This window comes from Diabrotica virgifera, chromosome 2 (genome assembly GCF_917563875.1).
Source record: "Diabrotica virgifera virgifera chromosome 2, PGI_DIABVI_V3a".
NCBI lineage: Eukaryota > Metazoa > Arthropoda > Insecta > Coleoptera > Chrysomelidae > Diabrotica > Diabrotica virgifera.
The window spans coordinates 94,476,146-94,496,051 of NC_065444.1; the positions used below are offsets into that span (position 1 = coordinate 94,476,146).

Genomic DNA, 19,906 nt, shown 5'->3' on the forward strand with positions numbered 1-19,906 from the left:
TCTGACATGTATTAAATTTAAGACTTCTTGAATCCATAAACTGTACGATTACCAAGAGTTTTAAAAAAAGGGTCTCATATTCGGATCCTTTACCCTAGGTTATTAATATAGATGTCCATACTACTCAAAAAAATTTGGTTTCAGCCTGGAGGGGGATGTGTCACGAGAAAAATCTTATTTCTCTGGACTAATAATAAAAGAGGAAATTATTAGAAAAAATTACCATTATTAGTACATATCGAGGACATATCATATTTATGGTTTAAAATAATATACACATACACTCAATGTTTAGTGATAATATTCAGAGTAAACTAAATGGAAGGCCAAATACTTACCATGTCGGGATAGTATCATGAGGTTTTTTCTCTGAATTTGTGCTCACGATTTACTTATGGGATCACTACCTGCAGAATTGTACTGTTATTATTGCATGTGGTTGTCTTTTCAAAGACAAATCACATGCTATGATTTTTGTGAATGATCTAATGAACTATTGATAATATTCAGAGTAAACTAAATGGAAGGCCAAATACTTACCATGTCGGGATAGTATCATGAGGTTTTTTCTCTGGATTTGTGCTCACGATTTACTTATGGGATCACTACCTGCAGAATTTTACTGTTATTATTGCATGTGGTTGTCTTTTCAAAGACAAATCACATGCTATGATTTTTGTGAATGATCTAATGAACTATTGATAATATTCAGAGTAAACTAAATGGAAGGCCAAATACTTACCATGTCGGGATAGTATCATGAGGTTTTTTCTCTGGATTTGTGCTCACGATTTACTTATGGGATCACTACCTGCAGAATTTTACTGTTATTATTGCATGTGGTTGTCTTTTCAAAGACAAATCACATGCTATGATTTTTGTGAATGATCTAATGAACTATCTTCAAATAAAGTCGTTCCAGGAACGCCTTCAAATTGTCAATATAAATGAGTCAGATAAAATTAAATTATTAGAAGAATTTAAATTTGTTTAATTTATTAATATTTTGTATTTTGAGAATGATTTCCAGTAAACGTCAAATAAACTCAATTTTATAGTAAAAATGTCAGTTATTCCCAAAAATATTGTAAAATGCTACCAAATTAATTAATCACCAAATTAATTAAGCACTAAATGCAAAACGACGAACCAACAAACCTTTTTTGTGACTAATCAAAAAATAGCCAATCACTATTACACACATATTATGTACTAATTACAATTTATATTGGAACAATGCGCGAGAATACAGACAAATATATTTTTATGGTTTTAAAAATGTAGAAGTGTTTCAAACGTGATCCTAATGGTATTGTCGTGTCATTTAATATACAATATGTCCCACTAAGTTGGAACCATATGTAAAACTTTTTTATTATTAATTTTACGAAAAAAAAAATATTCTTCATACTTAAATAGCATGTTCTAAAATTTTGCATCTTCTAAAATCTAAAATACAATCATCAGATATGAAATTTTATCAATAGTATACGAGGTATGTCAAATAATATTAATTTCGCTCAAGAGTAAACTACCTTTATATTTTACAATATCGAAAACTGTTATTAAGAAAAGTTATTTGGAATTTATTTATTATATTGGAATTTATGCTAACTCCGATATTATTAATTTTACAAAAAAAACTTATTCTTTATAAAAAGTTCATGATCTAAAAACAAAGATGCAATCATAAGATATCATATTTTATCAGTTTTGTATGAGGTAAGTCAAAAAATATGAATTTTGCTCAAGAGTAAAGTACCTTTATAATTCACAATACCTCGTATTTGACATACCTTTTTTGACATACCTCTATTGACAAAATTTTATATCTTATGATTGCATCTTAGCTTTGAGACCATGTAGAACTTTTTATAAAGAGTAATTATTTTTCGTAAAATTAATAATAACGGATATCGTAAACAAAAATTATGTTGGCTATGCGTAATTTGAGAAAAAATTTGATTTTTTTTTCAATTAGAGTAATATAATTGCATATTATAACATAAATTTTAATTCCAAATAATTTTCTTAATTACAATTTTCGATATTGTGAAATATAAAGGTATTTTACTCTTGAGCGAAGTTCATATGGTTTGACATAACTCGTATATTGTTGTTAAAATTTAATATCTGACTTTATATAAAGATTTTTTTGTTGTAAAATTAATAATAAAAAAGTTTTCCACATGGTTCCAACTTAGTGGGACATATTATATTGCATGACTGTCAAATAAAGTACCTACATATTTTTAGATGGTTATTACCTTTTTAATAAAAACAATTCAAGTAATAGTGGACTCAATGGAGTTTTTACTTACGGAAAAAATCAAACAAGATAGAACTTGTTATAATTTGATTTAGAAATGTGTTATAAACAATATATCAAACAGGTATACTCCAAAAGCGGGTGCTTAATTTTTATTAATCAAATGAACAGGAAAGTTAGTTGTTTTTTAAAATACCTACGAAAATATGAATTTTCAAAAATACTGACGCAACCATTGAAAAATTCAGCAAATTTTACGGAAACAAACAGAGACAAAGTTTTTTTCTAAAATTAAATCTACCTCATCTATCATTTTTTATTTAAAATGCTCGAGTCACAACGCACAGGCAATGGCGCACTGTATGGCAGCGTTCGAGCACGCGATTGATTTAATTTAACATAACTTTTTAACTAATTGATCGAATTAAATTTTAAAAATTGGAAATAAAAGGAGAACATTAAAGCTATTTTATAGTTATATTGCAAAGAAAGAAAATGTGCATAAGTACAGTGTGGGCGGAAAGTGGGACGTGGGACTCACATGAATTTTGTTTAAAAATGTGTTACTCATACAATTTTACCTGTACAAATCTAAAACTTACACAAGTTACTTGTTAAACATCGTACTAAATGGTGTTTTATTCCAAAAAAAAAACTCAACAACAATTTTATTCAAATGAATAGAACGTCTCAAAAAATGTAATTTTTAAAACTTCGTAGTTTTACAGAATCACTACCACTTTCAAGAGGATATTTCTTAAGTTTAAAGCTACTTTGAAAATTAAAGAAATAAATGATTTTTGAGAAAATTAAGAAAAGGAGAAGAAATGTATTGCGAAAACCGAGAAATATCAATTAAAAAAATGTTTATACACTGTCATCTTGTTTTCTGTACAACTTACCTAAAATACAGTTAATAACAAACTTGAAAAATAATAAAAGTTAAAAAAAATTTGAGCTCTTGTACACATACAGTACTTATATCTGCGTAACTGTTACAATTATCAATTTTACAAAAAAATATATTCTTAATAAAATGCTCTGTATGGTCTAAATTCTAAGATATAAGATATCAAATTTTATTAATTTTATACGAGGTATGTAAAAAAATATGAATTTTGCTCTAGAGTAAAGTACCCTCATATTTCACAATATTGAAAAATGTTATTATAAAAACTTGTTCAGAATTAAAAAGTATGTTTCAATATCCAATTACTTCTTCTAATTGAAATACTGTGAACTATAAATGTACTTTACTCTTGAGCAAAATTTATATATTTTAACATACCTCGTATAAAATTGATAAAATCTGATATATGATTGCATATTAGTTTTACACCATGCAGACCTTTTAATAAGGAATAAGATTTTTAATAAAATCGTAACAAAGACAAATTACGAGATATTTTTTTGACATGTCTCGTATAAAATTTATAAAATTTGATATAATATGATAGTTGCATCATAAATTTTAGACCATGCAGAGCATTTTATAAAGAATACCGTTTTTCGTAAAATGGACAATAAAAAGTTTCCCATATGGTTCCAAGCTACGGAGACATACTGTATAAGTGCTCGAAAAAAATTTTTATGTTCAAACTGTAATGTCAAATTCGGATTCAGCATAATCAAAAACTAAATAGAAACATTATTGATCAAAGTAAAATAATGAATTCACCAATAATCTTTAGAATTATTTATACAAGACAACTTTTATTGTTTTTACAATTATTAAACAGCGGCTAAATCTGTGAGTTTAACTTTTACTTATTTACTTTAACACTTTAACATATTTTTTATCAACTCACAAAAAAGTTTTAGAAAAATATAAGCTTGTTTGATTTTTTCCGAAACAATGCATGTTTTCGATCTACATCGACTCCCTTATAACTATGAAGGGACAACAAAATAGCAAAAAAGTATTGCGGATATTTCAACAAATTCATTTCAATTTTTTGGTAAAATATAATTATGTATAATGTATAGCTTACAAAAATATATTAAAATATTATATCATATAGGAAATAATATAAAGCACGAAAATAAGACGAGTATATTAAAATTATCTTACCACAATAAATCTCGACAAAAATATTCCTATAAATATTTTTCACCGATATTAACAGAACTGTGGGCTTACTTTAAAGATCGAAGTTAATTAGAATAAGTAAACAACATAAATCCACATCTTATATTCGTAAAGCAAACATTACCTGCGTACACAAACACTGTACCGCGAAGAACGTGGACCAATATTCGCGAAAGACTTTTGTAAGGGATTATTAATGACCATGAAGTAAGGCTTAAGAAAGAGGATGTAACGACTAGAAACACAGGTACCAGTTCCCCCTCCGAAATTAAGGAAATGTCAAAAAAATACGTCGTCCAAAACAAGACCACGATTGACGAGACGATTGTGAAATTTATTGAATAAATGATTTTTAAAAAATATTATATCTTTAAATAGCTATATTTGTCCCATCACATTAAAAAGAAAAACATTTTTTTTTTATTTTTACTAAAATACCATCACCGAGTACCGAGTTGTGCAATCAAAGCGGTTAGTTTTATTATTTTTTTATCTGCGTCCTAAACAACAGAAAATAATTATACTGACATCAATCACTTCTAGGCCTGGATCCCGCGTACCAAAAAAGAGTTTATTAATAGCAAGCTGAAAATTTGTTAATAGCTTAACGGTGTTTAGTTGGACAAACTTTGATGTACGGGAACACTGGAACAGGGGAAGTTTTAATTGTGGAACAGGTAAAAAATTTGGAACGACAGATTACGAAAACGTCCTATGTATTTTGTCAGACAGAACTTTCAATTGATTTGTTGCCCTTTCGTTAAACTCTCAATGCAAAAATTTCTATTTACAACCAATATAATTCTAACATGAAGAGAAGTATCCATATTTTTCAAATGTGGTCTCGAGGTAACGAAATACGTAGAGTTTTTTGTACTTCGTTTCAATATGATTCTTGTCATTTGACAGGTTCTACGTGTCGTACTTATTAAAATGCCCAACATTTATCGGACAAACATTTTTTCATATATTATTATAAATATAAAGTTTGCTATTGAATAAATTTAAAAGCAACCTGCTAGTTTTTACAATCATAAACTTGTCAGGATAACACCAACACGTTCCACAATTAAAACTTCCCCTGTTCCAGAGTTCCCGAAAGGGAACATCTCAAACATACATCAAAGCTTTTCCGACTAGACACCGTTAAGCTATTAACAAATTGTCAGCTTTCTATTAATAAACTTTTTTTGGTAAGCGGGATCCAAGCCTATTCTTCTAATTACCCGATTAGAACGATTAGAATTACCAGTAACGATTTTCCTAAGACACTCTTTATGTATCTAAGAACTGCTTTTGATAAATTTGATGGTATATGGAAAAGTGACAGAATTTTACTGAAAATGCATAGAAACTCCTTTAAGATGAGAGCTTGTAACGTTATTTTTGATTATTTCATTCATAATAATAAGATTCTGACAAATAGAAACCTACAAAAATAAACATTTTAGCGTTTATTTCCTTCATAAATATTCTAACCAATATAAAGCTACAAATATAAAAATTACAGCGGTAATTTTTTTCGATAATTTCCCGTCGTCATGTATGACGTCAAATGCCCTTCGTTGCTACGCAAAAACGAACATTCAGTTACATTAATAACAATTAATGTTTTACAACTTATCAAAGATAACACCAAGAATAGGTTTTAGGAAATATTCAGGCGAATATATCAATAAAATATTAGCTAATATGATTTAAAAAGACAGTTTTATTCAGTGGAAACAGTAGCGATCAACAGGTAGCGAAAACGCGTTCCAAGATTACGGCTGTAATTTTGAATATTTTTTCGAGATATTTGGCACACGTATTCGTAATATAATAAAGAATGGCGGTACATAGCCCAATTTGAAAAATATATTAATATGTGGAAATTACTCTGTAATTAAACACAATATTAAAAAAAACGAGCCTGTACCGCCATTAAGAAGAACAAAAAAATACACTTTCTTTAAATAAACTTTTTTATCTGATGCCTAGATTTTGTGTCATTCTGGAACTACTAATAAAATTAAAAATTTTAGTATTCGTTTCTTTAATATTGTATTTAATTACAGAGTAATTTCCACATATTAATATATTTTTCAAATTGATCTCTGTACCGCCATTCTTTATTATATTATGAATAAGTGTGCCAAATATCGCGAAGAAATATTCAAAATTACAGCCGCAATCTTGGAACGCGTTTTTGCTACCTGTTGATCGCTACTGTTTCCTCTTCATGAAATAATCTTACTGAATTACTCTCGATCTCCTAAAAATTACTGATTTGTTTTCCCTGGTGACACTTTGACAAAATTTCACTCCCCTTCGTGAAATTAAAACTGTCAAAGTGTCACCCGGGATACAAATCGATAATTTTAGAACTGTAATTACTACTGATTATTTCATTCATAGGAGATTCTGACCAATAGAAAGCTACAGAAATAAAAATTAAAGTGATAATTTTTGATAATTTCCTGTCGTCAAGTATATTACGTTGGATGCCCTTCGTTGCTACGAAAAAATACATTCAGTGGCATTAATGACAATTAATATTTTAAAAATTATGAAAGTGATGACTTTCAACCGTCAAATATTTATAACAACTGTGTGTTTAATTGTACTAATTTGTACTTACATAAATAAATTACAATAAAATTTTGATTTTGAACAGTTTTATTCATAAAATAATCGCAACGAATTGCACTCGAGCTCTAAAATTAAAATAGAATTTTTGTACTCGTGGCACTTTGACATAATTTCACTCGACTTCGGCTCGTGAATTTTTTTTTTTTTTATTATTATTTATTTGCTAAGTGCTACAATCTGGTCTTTGACCAATGAGTAACTTTTTATCTATCCTATCTTACTAACTACTTAATATCTAAGAGTCACCCTTTGATGTCTTCTTAGTTGTCTTTATTATTACTGGCGCACTTTTTGATTGCGCACTATCACACAAAGCTCTGCTTTTCACTTTATCACGCACTACACCAACACGTTGCTTGCACACTAGTCGCGCAATGCTCCGCTATTAGCTTTGTCGCACACTACACCAACTCGTGAGGTTTGGTCCTCTTCAGTCTTCTTTTCTGGTTTGAGTTGTCCAGGAGCTGGATGGCCTCAATATTTTCGTGGAGAAGAAGTCTTTTTTCATGACTTTCTGCGTGTTTTCGGATTTCTTTGTCGACGGGCTCCATTCGTAGATCCTTGTGGATATCGTCATTACGGATGTACCAGGGTGCGTTAACTATGCCCCTTAATACTTTCTTTTGAAAAGTTTGTATTATTTTCAAGTTTGTCTTTTTTGTACATCCCCACAGTTGGATACCATACGTCCATACTGGTTTTATAACTTGTTTGTAGATTAGCATCTTGTTATACGTTGACAACCCTGAGTATCTTCCCAGTAGCCAGTACAATTTTTTATATTTAATATTTATTTCTTCCTTCTTTTTCTTTACATGGGCTTTCCAGCGAAGCTTCGTGTCTAGGGTTAAGCCCAGGTATTTGGCTGTGTTGGCATACGGAATGTCTTGTCCATTAATTTTTATTGGTGCGTACAGAATTTTTTTATTAGTGAAATCAACATGTACTGATTTGCTTTCATTCAATGTAATCTTCCACGTCTTAGTCCATTTTTGGAATTTGCTTATCGCATTTTGTAGTTAATTGGCTGTTTCTACGTTATCTTTACCTACTGCTAATATGGCGGTGTCGTCGGCAAAGGTAGCTAAACAGTAGTTATCGAATTCTGGTAGATCACATGTATAAAGGAGATATAGGACCGGGCCCAATACGCTACCCTGGGGGACTCCGGCTTTTATTTCTTTAAGTTCAGAATAAGCATCATCTTGCTTGATTCTGAAATATCTATCAGTTAAGTACGATTTAATTATGTCTGTGTATGATTTTGGAAGAATACTCTCTAATTTATGAAATAGTCCTTCATGCCAAACTCTGTCAAATGCCTGGGCAACATCTAAGAATAAAGCTGAACAAACTTTTCTTTCCTCTAGTGCATTTTCTATAATATCGGTGACTCTGTGGAGTTGGTCTATAGTTGAGTGTTTTTGCCTAAAACCAAACTGGTGATTTGGAATTAATTTTTTGTTTACTATAATTGGTTGCAATCTTCTGAGGAGAAGTTTTTCAAATAATTTAGACATTGTGGGTAGCAGTGATATTGGTCTATAGGAAGAGGTTATATGTGGTGGTTTGCCTGGTTTTGGTATCATTACTATTTCCGCCACTTTCCACAATGAAGGAATATATTTTAATCTGATCGCAGCATTAATTAAATAGGTCAACTTGACAATTGCTTTTCTTGGGAGCTGTTTTAATATTTGTCCTGTTATTAAATCAAAGCCAGGAGCTTTTCTCGGGTTTAAATTATACTTGATTTCTTTTATTACTTCTTCTACAGTTACTGGCATTATGTTCTCTTCTTCTTGCAAATGGTTGCTCTGTAATGCTTCTTCTTCTTGTTGTTGTTGATGCGGTTGAAATATTTTTTCTAGATGTGTAGCAAAGCATTCTGCTTTTTGTTCGCTGCTTCTAGCCCAAGTGCCGTCTTCTTTTTTATGGGTGGTATTTGCATCATTGGTCTTTTTAATCCATTGGTTGCCTTCCATAGTGAGTATTCTGTGGATCTTTCATTCGTTAGGTTGTTTAAGTATGTCCTAATGGATTCTTCTTTAAATTCTTTTATCTCTCTTTTTAGTTGTTGGGTGAGATTATTTACAATTGTTTTATCTTGAGGAGCTCTACTTTGGAACCATTTTCGTCTTGCTTTCCGTTTTTCGTATACCAGCGTTCTAATTTCTGCCGGGTAGTTGCATCCTTTTAGGCGTCTTTTGATGTCTGGAGTACATTCCCAAGATATTCTTTGGATGTCATTATTGAATTGGTCAACTTCTTTTTCAATGTCTTTTACGGTTCTAAGAGAAACGTTTAAATTAATTGTTTCTTCTAGCATTTGTCTGAAGCTTATCCAGTCGGTGTACTTATTAGTTAGCGAAGGGTTATTTTCTTTATATATTATGTTTTCGCTTAGTGTTAGTGTTATTGCTGTATGGTCAGAACATAACTTATGACATTCATCTATTTTCAGGTAGTTTTGCGATATATTTTTGGTTATGAAAAAATCAATTAGGTCAGGTATCTTGTTGGGGTCAGTAGGCCAATAAGTTGGCTTCCCTGTTGACAAGGTTATGGCTCCGTATTCATTCACAGCTTTTAAAAGTTCTCTGCCTTTTGTTGTGGTTAACCTTGAGCCCCAGTGGGTATTTTTAGCATTATAATCGCCTCCTACTATAAATCTATTTCCCAGCTCGGTAAAGAGATCAATATATTCCTCCTTACTTATTGCATGTTTCGGAGGACTATAGATTGCTGCCACTATCAGTGGGTATCTAAGAGTTCTAAGTGTTACTGCAGTTAACTGCACTTTTTCTGTTACGTAGTTGGCTTCTTCGTAATGTTGTAAATTTTCTTTAATTATCACTGCACTTCCTCCTTTTGCATTATTATCAGGATGAATCGCATGATAGACTCTATAACCGTGAAATTTGATAAATGAGTGTTTAGTAAAATGTGTCTCTGAGATGAGGCATACATCTATATTTTCTGTCTGTAGAACTAATTGAAGCTCCTGCTGGTGGTTCAGGAGTCCGTTTGCGTTCCACACTAGTACCTTAATTGAATTAATATTGTTTCGATTTAGGTATAGCTCCTTTGGCACTATATTCTAATCTTTTTAGCCTCTCATCCAGTGTTGTTATGATTTTTTCTTGATTTTCTAGCTTCGCTAATATGAGTTGCAGACTTTGTTCGATATTATTAGTTCGTTCCTCCTTTTTGCCACTTTCCTTTTCGTTGTTTACTGCATTGGCAAATGTTAGATTTTCGTTAACTTGCCTGCTTACTGAAGGATGTTTATTAACCCCCCTTTTTTATCTATTGCTCTATTCCTCATGTTTTGTAATTCAATAGCCACTTTACAGCCACGATAGTTAGCTGGATGCTCTTGTCCACAGTGTACGCATTTAGGTTTGACATCTTTTGATTTGGTACACTCCTTAGTATGATGCTTCCCTGTGCATTTGACACATCTCGCTTGTCTGGCGCAAAATTTTTGGGTATGCCCATATGCCTGGCAATTTTTGCATTGAGATATTAATTTGTAGGATTTAAATGGTTGGATTTCGACTTTACATTGTAGTATATGCTGTATACTATGTATTTTATTTATATCTTCGCTATTGTCAAAAGTCACTATGAACATGTCAAGTGGTTCCTTGGTACGCCACTTAATTTTATTTATAGCATTCACTGCTTTAAAACCTCTCATTACCAATTCTTCAATTATGCTGTCTGGTTTGCACGAATGCGGGAGATATTTGACTATTACATTAATTGGTCGGGTTCTTTTATCTTCGTATGTGAACCAACTGTGTGGTGTTTGCTCTCGTAGTATTTTTGTCACGCCACGATACGTATCCTCATCGTTGACTTTAATTTTGAAGTTCTCTTTATTTACTATTTGGATTATAAATTTATTTATACCTATTTCCTTTGTGAGCAGTTCGATAAATTTATTATATTCTTTAATTCCTTCCACTATTATTGGTGGTGGAGGTTGGACTTTTTTTTGTTTTGGTTCAAGCCTATTGGTTATTTCTTCATTTTTTGTAGGAGTAGGTGGAGAAAATGAGGTATTCATTATTTTCCTTTTTTTTTTTGCCTGTTTCTTACCCTTACCCATTCTGTTTCTTTAGCCAGTTCCTCTTCATCAGTCTCGTATTCTTGCCTGGGAGGAGGCGTTGCCTCAGTATTTTTAGCGTTATTATTTGATTGATTGCAAATCTGTTTGATTTGATTTTCTAGCATACTTATATGTGTTTGCATTTGCGTGATCATACTATGTAGTTGATCTTTTTCATTGCTGACTTTTACCCATTCTGTATATAATAATTGTTCGTTTTGGGAACGTTGACAATTTTCTTGAAATAAATTATTATTTTGTTGCATTAAAAACGCTTCGTTTATTGTAGTCGGTTGCATTCCTCCTGCAGCCATATTTATATTTTATTCTTTATCCAAACACGGTTAACCTGTATTTGTTTTGAATTTAACTTTAATCAACATTTTCGATAAATGTAATTCTTAAATTATATTATTTAAAATAACCACTTACCGACCTGAATCGAGTGGTCCACAAAAAGAAGTTTCTGTCCAAGTAGTAGTTAAGCACTTAATGAGTTTTTAATTTACCGCACTTAAACTACAATAGTTTGTAAATTTCGCGTATGACGAAATTTTGCCCACTTCGACAAAAGGCGCAGATTTCTTCTTAAAAACACTATTATTTAGTTTGTTTTATTATAATTAATAACTTTTTCGTGAAATTAAAACTATCAAAGTGTCACTCGGGAAAAATTCAATAATTTTAGAGCTCTTGTGCAATTACTACTGTTTATTTCGTTCACAGAGATTCCGACCAATATAAAGCTACAAGAATAAAAATTACAGCGGTAATTTTTTCGATAATTTCCCGTCGTCAAGTATTACTTCAGAAGCTCTTCGTTGCTACGCAAAAATGAAAGTTCAGTGACATTAATGACAATTAATGTTTTACAACTTCTCAAAAAGAACACCATGAATCATCATCATCAACCCGTACTCGTCCACTGCTGGACATAAGTCTCCCTCAGCTCTTTCCATCTTTCTCTGTTTTGTGCGGCTTGCATCCAGTTGCTGACAATACGCTTTAGTTCGTCAGCCCATCTGGTTGGTGGTCTTCCTCTGCTCCGTAGTGCTTCTTCTCGTGGCCTCCACTTGACAATACGTTTTGTCCATCGGTTGTCTGACAATCTGGGACGTGTCCTGCCCAGTTTTAGTTGAGCGACGCGATTCTTTCGACGGCGTCCGTTTGTTTTTTTTTTTTTCTACGACGTATTTCTTCGTTTGGGATTCGGTCCCTCAGGGAGACACCCAACATCTGGCGCTCCCTAGCCCTCTGAGTTATGCGAATCTTGTTCACTACATTTTTTGTGTGTTAATGTTTCCGCTCCATAAGTGACAGACCAGACGAAGATATCAACACAATATTAGTTAAAATGAAAGTTTTATTCATGACATATTCTTACCGAATTACGGTCGAGCTCTTAAAAATTAACGATTTGTTTTGCCCTCCTGACACTTTGACATAATTTCACTTCCCTTGGGATCGTGAAATTAATACTGTCAAAGTGACACTCGGGATACAAATATGATACAAATCGATAATTTTAGAGCTCTTGTGTAATTACTATTACTGATTATTTCATTCATAGGAGATTCTGACCAATATAAAGCTACAGACATGCAAATTAAGGTGATAATTTTTGATAATCTCCCGTCGTTAAGCATATTACGTCAGATGCCCTTCGTAGCTACGAAAAAATACATTAAGTGACATTAATGACAAATGTTTTAAAAATTATAAAAGTGATGACTTTCAACCGTCAAATACATATTTATAACAACTGTGTGTTTAATTTCACTAATTGGTACTTACATATATAAATTACAATAAAATTTTGGTTTTGAACAGGTTTATTCATGAAATAATCGCAACAAATTGCACTCGAACTCTAAAATTAATATAGAATTTTAGAGCTCTTGTGCAATTACTACTGATAATTTGTTGCTCAATTATTGTAAAAAAAGCTTCAAATGTCGAATTTTTGAAAATTATTACTAAGTTTTCTAAAAATGCACAAAAAATTTTAAGTTCGCGTGAGAATGGATAGAATATTACAAAAAAATATTCAGCTTAATATAAACATTTTAAGAAATTTCACTGAACAGTAGCAAAATTTAAGTTGTTCCCAGAAAGTTTTTACAACGTTATTATAACTATACTATTACAGCTGCCCTGCAAAAATATACTTTTCGAGAAAAACGCAAATAACTTTAGAAGTTTCGTAGTTAATCAAGAAGGTAAGTATAAACACACACAAGGAAATGCAAATTCTCGTTTTTTATGTGCTACATTTTTGATAACAATATTTTTTTCGATAAAATAGTTACTTTTTCAGTTATTTGCGTAAACCCACATAAAAACGTGTTTTTTGTCGGAAAATAAACATTTTCAAGCACAAATAACTCAAAAAGTATTGACTTTGTTAAAAAATTCTATAGAACGAAAGTTGCTTGGAATTAGTCTATTTTATCCATCCCGGACTTATTTTAAACGCGCGATTATTTACCCCCGAGAACGGGTAACTTTCACCCCCCAAGTAAAAGCAACCAACGGCACAAGTTCAACTTTGAAGTGGACGATAAGTAGAACCTAAATACAAATGTTCATGCAATTCGAAGTTGTCCTTGAAAATTACACGGTATCGCCGTATTTCCCGTTCATTTACTGGGCTACATGCATCTATAACTAACAAAAACTGTATGTAATAAACATTTTTGTAGTTTATGAAAAAATAAAGAGATCTGTTTTTTGATAAATCTTCTAGTTACAATACAAAAAGAGATATGATAGTTGAAAGATAGATAAAGATAAGATTAGATTAGATTATTAGATAGATTTTATCTCACCAATTATTAATAAATAATTATTTCCCCAAAATTGTAGTTGAATAGGGAGGATTTTGTTGGAAAAACCCGGATTTTCCGAGGAAAATTCTCGTCGAAGGAAATCAGAAAAAAAATCTCTGTGAGAATTTGCATTTCCTTGTGTGTGCTTATACTTACCTTCTTGATTAAGTACGAAACTTAAGTTAATTGCGTTTTTCTCGAAAAGTATATTTTTGCAGGGCAGCTGTAATAGTTGTTCTGGGAACAACTTAAATTTTGCTACTGTTCAGTAAATTTCTTAAAATGTTTATATTTAGCTGAATATTTTTTTGTAATATTCTATCCATTCTCATCGAACTTAAAGTTTTTTGTGCATTTTTAGAAAACTTATTATTAATTTTCAAAAATTCGATATTTTTACAATAATTGAGCAACAAATTATTAGTAGTAATTGCACGAGAGCTTTAAAATTATCGATTTGATTCCCGAGTGACCATTTGACAGTTTTAATTTCACGACCCGAAGGTGAGTGAAATTATGTCAAAGTGGCACGATGGCAACAAGTCGATAATTATTTTAGAGATCGAGTGTAATTTGCTGAGATTATTTCATGAATATAACTGTCTTTTTAAATAATTTTAACTAATATTTTATTGATATCTTCACCTGAATATTTGCAATACCTGTTTCTTGGTGCTCTCTGTGACAATTTGTAAAACATTAATTGTCATTAATGTCACTGATATTATCAAAAATTTTCGCTGTAATTTTTATTTCTGTAGCTTTCTATTGGTCAGAATCTCCTATGAATGAAATAATCAGTAATAGTAATTACACAAGGGCTCTAAAATTATCCATTTGTATCATATTTGTATCACGAGTGTCACTTTGACAGTATTAATTTCACGATCCGAAGGGAAGTGAAATTATGTCAAAGTGTCAGAAGGGCAAAACAAATCGATCATTTTTAAGAGCTCGAGAGTAATTCGGTAAGATTATGTCATGAATAAAACTGTCATTTTAACTAATATTGCGTTGATATCTTCGTCTGAATATTTGCTAAACCTATTCATGGTGTTCTCTTTGAGAAGTTGTAAAACATTAATTTTCATTAATGTCACTGAACGTTCATTTTTGCGTAGCAACGAAGGGCTTCTGAAGTAATACTTGACGACGGGAAATTGTCAAAAAAAATTACCGCTGTAATTTTTATTCTTGTAGGTTTCCATTGGTCAGAATCTCTATGAATGAAATAATCAGTAGTAATTACACGAGAGCTCTAAAATTCTCGATTTGTATTCCGGGTGATACTTTGATAGTTTTAATTTTACGAAGGGGCGTGAAATTTTGTCAAAGTGTCACAAGGGAAAAACAAATCGGTAATTTTTAGGTGCTCGAGAGTAATTCGGTAAGATTATTTCATGAATAAAAAACTGTCTTTTTAAATCATATTAACTAATATTTTATTCATATATTCGCCTAAATATTTGCTAAAACCTGTTCTTGGTGTTCTCTTTAATAAGTTGTAGAACATTAATTGTCATTAATGTCACTGAATGTTCGTTTTTGCGTAGCAACGAAGGGCATCTGACGTCACACTTGACGACGGGAAATTATCGAAAAAAATTACCGCTGTAATTTTTATATTTGTAGCTTTCTATTGGTCAGAATATTTATGAATGAAATAATCGCTAAAATTTTTATTTTTGTAGGTTTCTATTGGTCAGAATCTTATTATTATGAATGAAATAATCAAAAATAACCTTACAAGCTCTTGTCTTAAAGGAGTTTCTATGTCTTTTCAGTAAAATTCTGTCACTTTTCCGTATACCATCAACTTTATCAAAAGCAGTTCTTAGATACCTGAAGAATGTCTTAGGAAAATCGTTACTGGTAGTTCTAATCGTTCTGATCGGGTAATTAGAAGAATAGGCGTGGATCCCGCGTACCAAAAAAAGTTTATTAATAACAAGCTGAAAATTTGTTAATAGCTTAACGGTGTCTAGTTGGAAAAACTTTGATATATGTTTGATGTTCCCTTTCGGGGACTCTGGAAGTTTTAATTGTGGAACGTGTTGGTGTTATTGTTCGTCCGCTATAACTTTTCCCATTTGTCACGATTCATTTTCAAACAAATTAAGTCAAAACATAAAGTGAAACGTACGCCGATGTGTGTAGTATATAGTATACAGTATACAGTATACAAAATTTCAGGCACTCCTAGGTTTGACTAGGCAATCCTCAGGTCTGACTGACGGTCTTAGTCAAAGCCCGAAATAAACTACAGTTTCGGCCTTTGACTAGTCAAACCTAGGAGAGACTAAGTGGTTCAGGCAAAGGTCGAAATTTAATTTTACGAAATCGGGGTTTGACTAGTCAAACCCCGATCAACTATTGAAATGTCGTAATTTGTTAGAGTAGGTTTAATAAAACGTAATTTTTTAATTTTAATGTTAAGTATTTTTATATTGTCGTAATTAAAATAAATAAAATTGTGTGTATTCTAACATGTTAAGACATTATGGCATTTAGAGTTGCACAATACGTTATATCTTTACACATGCATAATTTTGAAGAGCATTTCTTATTGCAGTAGCATTTTATAAAGCCTTGTAATCTAAATTTAGAATCTTTTGTACTAATTTCTCTTAGAGACACTTTAACGTCTGGAACATCTTCGAAATTAAGAAAATTCCCTTTGCATTCTCTAATTTGATTTCTTGAAAAAAGTGTTTATTGTTTCGTATTTCGTACCAACTCTATATAAACCGTAAATTATTTTATCTTGTATGATACCCAAAATATTTCGAGCATCTCCTTTGGCTGTATCTAAGCTAGGGATCGGTATTGTTACAGTTTTTCCGGTCGAAATTGGAAGAATTTTTTTTCACCTAATTGTTCCATAGCATTAGCCTGGGCATAAAGACCTTCAGTCGCCTTTCCTTTATTTATTTTAATCTTTTCTCTGTGTGCACAACGCATGCATGTAACTTTTCTTTCAAAACCTTCATAGTATGCACCAAGTGTGCTGTCAGCGTATACAACATGTACCACCTGACTACAAATTATGCACGTATGTGAGCTCTCTTTTTCGCAAATACAACAAACCACATCTGAAGAAGTAATCTGGATTGTTTGTCAATTTTCTTCCTCTCCTAGTGACGACTGTCCAGGGGTTCGTTAGTATTATGGTATGGTGTTCTTTAGTTTTTCTCCGATTGAAATATCTTCTTTCACAGTTGACGATAAAACAATTGATGGTTTATATAGAGTTGGTATGAAATCAGTATAATGGGACCGGTGAGGATAAGTGTAGGCTAATTTATAAGATTAACCAATCAAGAAATTAAAGAAGTCATCCAGGGTGAAGACATTATCAAGTTCGTGGAGGCGCAAAGGCTCAGGTGGCTGGGACACACAGAAAGAGCTAACCCAGACTCTACGCTAAAGCGAATAACTGGCTGGAGACCAACAACAAAGAGACCAAAGGGAAGACCCAAAACAAGATGGAGAGATTAAGTCTTAGGAGACATAAAGAAGCTGAGAATCTACAATTGGAAAGAGCGCTGTAAGGACCGGAAATAATGGAGGAAAATTGTAGATAGGGCCAAGTCACACACGCTGCTATAATAATAAAAGACAACATCGGACTGATTCTCCGCAATAAATGAATCAGAGAGCCCAAAAGGGCGGCAAACACTCCGCCAGAAGTGACTAAGCCATGATGATGATGATGATGATGATGATGAAATTAGTAAAAATAAACACACTTTTTTCAAGAAATCAAAAATAAGAGAATGCAAAGAGAATTTACTTAATTTCGAAGATGTTCCAGGCGTTAAGCTGTCTCTAAGAGAAATTAGTACAAAAGATTCTAAATTTGGAGGAGTGTCCCAGTTAGTCCCTTTGTCATAATTATTGATTTTTATTTCGGATATTCGCTTAGGGTAGTTGGGATTATTTAGGTTAGTTAGGGCCATAATATGTATCTTGTGACTGGCTGAATCACTAATTTGTATGCCAAAAAAAATTTGGAGGAAAATGCTCTTCAAAATTATGTAAGTATAAAAGGTCTAAAGTATTGTGCAAATCTAAACGCCATAATGAGAATAAATACTAATCTTTTTATTTTAATTACGACAATATAAAAATAACAAACATTAAAATTAAAAAATGACGTTTTATTAAATTTAATCTAACAAATTAAGACATTTTAATAGCTGATCGGGGTTTGACTAGTCAAACCCCGATTTCATAAAATTAAATTTCGACCTTTGCCTGACCAACTTAGTCTCTCCTAGGTTTGACTAGTTAAAGGCCGAAACTGTAATTTATTTCGGGCTTTGACTAAGGCCGTCAGTCAGACCTGAGGATTGCCTAGTCAAACCTAGGAGTGCCTGTAATTCGGGCTTTGACTATAACATATATACACATCAACGTACGTTTCACTTTTTGTTTTGACTTATTTTGTTTGAAAATGAATCGTGACGCATGGGAAAAGTTATAGCTGACGGACTATATCCTGACAAGGTTATGATTGTGAAAACTAGCAAGTTGTTTTTAAATTTATTCAATAGCAAACTTTATATTTATAATAATATATGAAAATATGTTTGTCCGATAAATGTTGGGCATTTTAATAAGTACGATACGTAGAACATGTCAAATGACAAGAATTATATTCGCAAAAAACCGTCCGAAAAGGTGTCATTTTTCAATGAAAATGGCAATTAACTAGTTTTGATGGGACATAAGCCATTATTTTACTAAAAAATTGTGTTATTAACGTTTCGACGCCAAAATCGGGTGTCGTTGTCAAAATTTAAAAAAATTTTAAATTTAATATTTAATAATTAAATTTAATATTTTTTGTATTTTGACAACGACACCCGATTTGGGCGTCGAAACGTTAATAAAATAATTTTTTTAGTAAAATTATGGCTTATTTCTGATCAAAACTAATAACAGTTGTGGCTTATAGTAAGGTTTTCTGTTATTTTGACCAAAAAATTGTCTACTCCTGAGAAGGGGTGAGAACTATCCCCAAGATAAAGGCGTAGGTATAGGCTTTGTTTCTTGAGCTATTCACTACTTACAGTGAAAATATCAAGTAATTTTTTATGTATTAGGACAGGGTGTTTGTATTAGGACAAACACACTCATTGACTGCACTAAACAAAGAGGATTATAAAATATGTACCTGAGAAGCACAGGTAGTGGTCCCCCTCCGGAATTAAGGAAATGTCAGAAAAGATAACAACCGTGGTCCAAAACAAGACCACGATTGACGACATTATTGCGAAATTTATTGAGTAAACGATTTATAAAAAACATTATATTCTTATAGCTATATTTGTACCCTCACATTAAAGAAGATAACAATTTATTGATTTTTTATTTGTACTAAAATACCTTCACGTCAGTAACCGAGTAAGTACTGAGTTTTGCAACCAAAATTGTTAGTTTTTTATATCTGCGTCCTAAACAACATAAGATATTTATAATGACCTCAATCATTTCTTCTTGTTGTGATGCCCCTTTCTTAATAGAAGGTTAGCTACAATTTCGCCAAATCATTCCTGGTTTTGAGCGATCATTAAAAATGATTGTGAACTTAAACCGGTCATGTCTCTCACATTTTTTAACCATACACATTGACTTCTGCGTGGACCTTGTATTCCTTTGTAGACCAGGAAAATAACGATTTCTTCAAGACACTCTTCACGGACCCATCTAAGAAGTGCTTTTGATAAATTTGACGATATATGGAAAAGGGACACAATTTTACTGAAAAATCGTAGAAAATCATTTAAAATAAGAGTTTGTAAGGTTTTTTTTGTTGATTTGTTCTTAATTATTGTGAAAAGTCGGCGTCAAAAGACGATTTGTTGAGAATTATTATTAACCCATCAACGCCCAAGTTTTTTTTTTCAAATTTCAAACTTTTAGTTATACATAATTATCAGTAGTAATTGCACAAGAGTTCTAAAATT

The 19,906-nt window shown here is 31.7% G+C and overlaps 2 protein-coding genes across 11 annotated transcripts in view; both read right to left on the reverse strand.

Annotated features, from left to right (window-relative positions):
* Window positions 1-19,906, reverse strand: part of LOC114330391 (ABC transporter G family member 23) — a 436,441-nt gene that overhangs the window by 307,477 nt on the left and 109,058 nt on the right. The gene's annotated exons all lie outside the window — the stretch shown is intronic.
* Window positions 1-19,906, reverse strand: part of LOC126880132 (ABC transporter G family member 23-like) — a 384,411-nt gene that overhangs the window by 99,968 nt on the left and 264,537 nt on the right. Inside the window, exons 1-3 of one of the 10 annotated variants that reach the window (XM_050643854.1) lie at window positions 4,341-4,476; window positions 743-811; window positions 541-609 (exon numbers count right to left, since the gene is read on the reverse strand). The exons of 1 other annotated variant lie outside the window; for it this stretch is intronic. In XM_050643854.1, the coding sequence (XP_050499811.1) occupies window positions 541-543 (3 nt within the window). In that variant the 5' untranslated portion in view covers window positions 544-609; window positions 743-811; window positions 4,341-4,476. 8 more of the 10 variants (XM_050643856.1, XM_050643855.1, XM_050643857.1 and 5 more) reach the window with 8 other exon arrangements.